At 47.0% G+C, this 5,000-nt stretch overlaps 1 protein-coding gene across 1 annotated transcript in view; it reads right to left on the minus strand.

Moving 5' to 3' along the window:
- Positions 1–5,000, minus strand: part of LOC120039991 (B-cell lymphoma/leukemia 11B-like) — a 55,403-nt gene that overhangs the window by 50,051 nt on the left and 352 nt on the right. The window contains exon 2 of the mRNA XM_038985313.1: positions 4,596–4,964. Coding sequence (XP_038841241.1) covers positions 4,596–4,964 — 369 coding nt within the window. The remainder of the gene's footprint in view (positions 1–4,595; positions 4,965–5,000) is intronic.

Raw genomic sequence — 5,000 nt, forward strand, 5'->3', positions numbered from 1 at the left:
ACAGTACAAGGCCGAGGCAGGATGTTACAATAGGAAACCAGCTTTGGTTTCAGACAGGAGAGGAGGGGGTTGAGGTGTATTTCTGACTGTGTGCGTGCAGACAGTTCCTATCTAAAACCGTCCCCATAGGAGAACCCTTTGAAGAAACCTTTTGGATCCAGGTAGAACTCTTTAGGTTCCAGGTAGAACCCTTTTGGATCCAGGTAGAACCATGTAGGTTCCAGGTAGAACACTTTTGGATCCAGGTAGAACCCTTTAGGTTCCAGGTAGAACACTTTTGGATCCAGGTAGAACCCTTTAGGTTCCAGGTAGAACCCTTGTGGATCCAGGTATAACCATTTAGGTTCAAGGTAGAATCCTTTTGGATCTAGGTAGAATCCTTTAGGTTCCAGGTAGAACCCTTTTGGATCCAGGTATAACCATTTAGGTTCAAGGTAGAATCCTTTTGCTTCTAGTTAGAACCCTTTTTGGTTCCACGTAGAATCATTTTGGGATGTACGTAGAACCTTTTCCACATATTGGTTCTACTTGGATCCAAAAGGTTTCTTCAAATGGTTCTCCTATGGGGACGGTTTTAGATAGGAACTGTCTGCACGCACACAGTCAGGCATGAAAAAACAAGCTGCCCACACGCAGAAATACATCTTAAGCCCCTCCTCTTCTGTCTGAAACAACTAACGGTTGGTTTCCTTTTGTAACATCCTGTAACAGCCTTGTTCTGTGTCAGTACGCAGAGGAACCCCATTTTTCTAAGATGTGTGTGTGTGTGTGTGTGTGTGTGTGTGTGTGTGTGTGTGTGTGTGTGTGTGTGTGTGTGTGTGTGTGTGTGTGTGTGTGTGTGTGTGTGTGTGTGTGTGTGTGTGTGTGTGTGTGTGTGTGTGTGTTTCATGTGCATGCCATTCCTGCATTTCTGCATTTGTATGAGTGTGTGCATGACAGATCAGGTAAGCCGTTCTTCCTAACTAACTGCAGTGCTCTGTTCTGCCCTCTATATCAGGGCTGCCCTTCCCTCTTCCTGGAGATCTACTGTCCTGTAGGTTATCAGTCCATCCCTCTTCCTGGAGATCTACTGTCCTGTAGGTTATCAGTCCATCCCTCTTCCTGGAGATCTACTGTCCTGTAGGTTTTCAGTCCATCCCTCTTCCTGGAGATCTACTGTCCTGTAGGTTATCAGTCCATCCCTCTTCCTGGAGATCTACTGTCCTGTAGGTTTTCAGTCCATCCCTCTTCCTGGAGATCTACTGTCCTGTAGGTTTTCAGTCCATCCCTCTTCCTGGAGATCTACTGTCCTGTAGGTTATCAGTCCATCCCTCTTCCTGGAGATCTACTGTCCTGTAGGTTTTCAGTCCATCCCTCTTCCTGGAGATCTACTGTCCTGTAGGTTATCAGTCCATCCCTCTTCCTGGAGATCTACTGTCCTGTAGGTTATCAGTCCATCCCTCTTCCTGGAGATCTACTGTCCTGTAGGTTATCAGTCCATCCCTCTTCCTGGAGATCTGCAGTCCTGTAGGTTATCAGTCCATCCCTCTTCCTGGAGATCTACTGTCCTGTAGGTTATCAGTCCATCCCTCTTCCTGGAGATCTACTGTCCTGTAGGTTTTCAGTCCATCCCTCTTCCTGGAGATCTACTGTCCTGTAGGTTATCAGTCCATCCCTCTTCCTGGAGATCTACTGTCCTGTAAGTTATCAGTCCATCCCTCTTCCTGGAGATCTACTGTCCTGTAGGTTTTCAGTCCATCCCTCTTCCTGGAGATCTACTGTCCTGTAGGTTATCAGTCCATCCCTCTTCCTGGAGATCTACTGTCCTGTAGGTTATCAGTCCAACCCTCTTCCTGGAGATCTACTGTCCTGTAGGTTATCAGTCCATCCCTCTTCCTGGAGATCTACTGTCCTGTAGGTTATCAGTCCATCCCTCTTCCTGGAGATCTACTGTCCTGTAGGTTATCAGTCCATCCCTCTTCCTGGAGATCTACTGTCCTGTAGGTTATCAGTCCATCCCTCTTCCTGTAGATCTACAGTCCTGTAGGTTATCAGTCCATCCCTCTTCCTGGAGATCTACAGTCCTGTAGGTTATCAGTCCATCCCTCTTCCTGGAGATCTACAGTCCTGTAGGTTATCTGCATCTGTAGAATTTGACTTACTTATTCCCCAACTTCCCGATTCTACTGTCTCCAGTTTGAGTTCCTATAGTAATGACTGTTTGTCCTCTATAGTAGTGACTGTTTGTCCTCTATAGTAGTGACTGTTTGTCCTCTATAGTAGTGACTGTTTGTCCTCTATAGTAGTGACTGTGTGGCCTCTATAGTAGTGACTGTTTGTCCTCTATAGTAGTGACGGTGTGGCCTCTATAGTAGTGACTGTTTGTCCTCTATAGTAGTGACTGTTTGTCCTCTATAGTAGTGACTGTGTGGCCTCTATAGTAGTGACTGTTTGTGCTCTATAGTAGTGACTGTGTGGCCTCTATAGTAGTGACTGTTTGTCCTCTATAGTAGTGACTGTGTGGCCTCTATAGTAGTGACTGTTTGTCCTCTATAGTAGTGACTGTTTGTCCTCTATAGTAGTGACTGTTTGTCCTCTATAGTAGTGACGGTGTGGCCTCTATAGTAGTGACTGTTTGTCCTCTATAGTAGTGACTGTTTGTCCTCTATAGTAGTGACTGTGTGGCCTCTATAGTAGTGACTGTTTGTCCTCTATAGTAGTGACGGTGTGGCCTCTATAGTAGTGACTGTGTGGCCTCTATGGTAGTGACTGTTTGTCCTCTATAGTAGTGACTGTTTGTCCTCTATAGTAGTGACTGTGTGGCCTCTATGGTAGTGACTGTTTGTCCTCTATAGTAGTGACTGTGTGGCCTCTATAGTAGTGACTGTTTGTGCTCTATAGTAGTGACTGTGTGGCCTCTATAGTAGTGACTGTTTGTCCTCTATAGTAGTGACTGTGTGGCCTCTATAGTAGTGACTGTTTGTCCTCTATAGTAGTGACTGTTTGTCCTCTATAGTAGTGACTGTTTGTCCTCTATAGTAGTGACGGTGTGGCCTCTATAGTAGTGACTGTTTGTCCTCTATAGTAGTGACTGTTTGTCCTCTATAGTAGTGACTGTGTGGCCTCTATAGTAGTGACTGTTTGTCCTCTATAGTAGTGACGGTGTGGCCTCTATAGTAGTGACTGTGTGGCCTCTATGGTAGTGACTGTTTGTCCTCTATAGTAGTGACTGTTTGTCCTCTATAGTAGTGACTGTGTGGCCTCTATGGTAGTGACTGTTTGTCCTCTATAGTAGTGACTGTGTGGCCTCTATAGTAGTGACTGTGTGGCCTCTATGGTAGTGACTGTTTGTCCTCTATAGTAGTGACTGTGTGGCCTCTATGGTAGTGACTGTTTGTCCTCTATAGTAGTGACTGTGTGGCCTCTATGGTAGTGACTGTTTGTCCTCTATAGTAGTGACTGTTTGTCCTCTATAGTAGTGACTGTGTGGCCTCTATGGTAGTGACTGTTTGTCCTCTATAGTAGTGACTGTGTGGCCTCTATGGTAGTGACTGTTTGTCCTCTATAGTAGTGACTGTGTGGCCTCTATGGTAGTGACTGTTTGTCCTCTATAGTAGTGACTGTGTGGCCTCTATGGTAGTGACTGTTTGTCCTCTATAGTAGTGACTGTGTGGCCTCTATAGTAGTGACTGTGTGGCCTCTATGGTAGTGACTGTTTGTCCTCTATAGTAGTGACTGTTTGTCCTCTATAGTAGTGACTGTGTGGCCTCTATGGTAGTGACTGTTTGTCCTCTATAGTAGTGACTGTGTGGCCTCTATGGTAGTGACTGTTTGTCCTCTATAGTAGTGACTGTGTGGCCTCTATGGTAGTGACTGTTTGTCCTCTATAGTAGTGACTGTGTGGCCTCTATGGTAGTGACTGTTTGTCCTCTATAGTAGTGACTGTTTGTCCTCTATAGTAGTGACTGTGTGGCCTCTATGGTAGTGACTGTTTGTCCTCTATAGTAGTGACTGTGTGGCCTCTATGGTAGTGACTGTTTGTCCTCTATAGTAGTGACTGTGTGGCCTCTATAGTAGTGACTGTGTGGACTTATAACTTTGATCTTGTCCCCCTGCAGCTCCACATGCTAATACTAAACAGACTATTTAAACCAGATGAATGGTCCTATAGCCTCTTTATTAATCCTCTTCTCTGCACCTCCCAGCCACAGCATTTTAATCAGCTTTCTTAACCTTTTGATGCAACAGAATGTCCTTATGAACACACACAGGGCATGGCAATGCCTTCGCTGTCACGTCCTGGCACAATTGGTTTCAGCCACAGGAATCCTTCAGGCAGCTTTAGAGCTGGGGCTGCGTAGCTGTGTGTGTGTGTGTGTGTGTGTGTGTGTGTGTGTGTGTGTGTGTGTGTGTGTGTGTGTGTGTGTGTGTGTGTGTGTGTGTGTGTGTGTGTGTGTGTGTGTGTGTGTGTTTAATCGAGTGTCAAAACTCACACTGCACTTGATGCCAAACATGTGTGTATTTGTCTTTATAAACCCAAATATTCTGTCTCTACTCCTTCAAAGCATTTTAAACAGACCCCCCCCCTCATTGTATTCAGACGTCTAAGTTCCTACCTGTGTTCCCTCTTTCCTGCTTGGGACAGATTCCTTTAGCGGGCGTCAGCCTCCTCTCCTCTTCCTCCTCCCCATGTGGGGTCACCTGCACCCCCACCTCCACCGGCACCGCCCCTCCTCGTGCCAAGATGGGGGTCCCCCTCTCGCCCGGTTTGGAGAACCCCCCAGGGGCGGGGCCTCCTCCACTGCACAGTCTCCTTTTGTGTTCTATGAAGACCAGGATGTCTCCCAGGAGGAAGTTGGTCTGGCACCTCCCACAGGTCAGGAGGTCATGCTCCCCTGGCCCCGCCCTCCTCGGAGTGGGAGTGGGGCTGGGAGTGGACGGCTCCGGGGAGCGAGGTCCCACCCCCGATTCATGATTGGCCTCGGCTGTGGCAAGAAGAAAGGGCGAGGAGAGAGGAGACA

Source organism: Salvelinus namaycush, unplaced genomic scaffold (genome assembly GCF_016432855.1).
Source record: "Salvelinus namaycush isolate Seneca unplaced genomic scaffold, SaNama_1.0 Scaffold317, whole genome shotgun sequence".
Classification (NCBI taxonomy): Eukaryota; Metazoa; Chordata; class Actinopteri; order Salmoniformes; family Salmonidae; genus Salvelinus; species Salvelinus namaycush.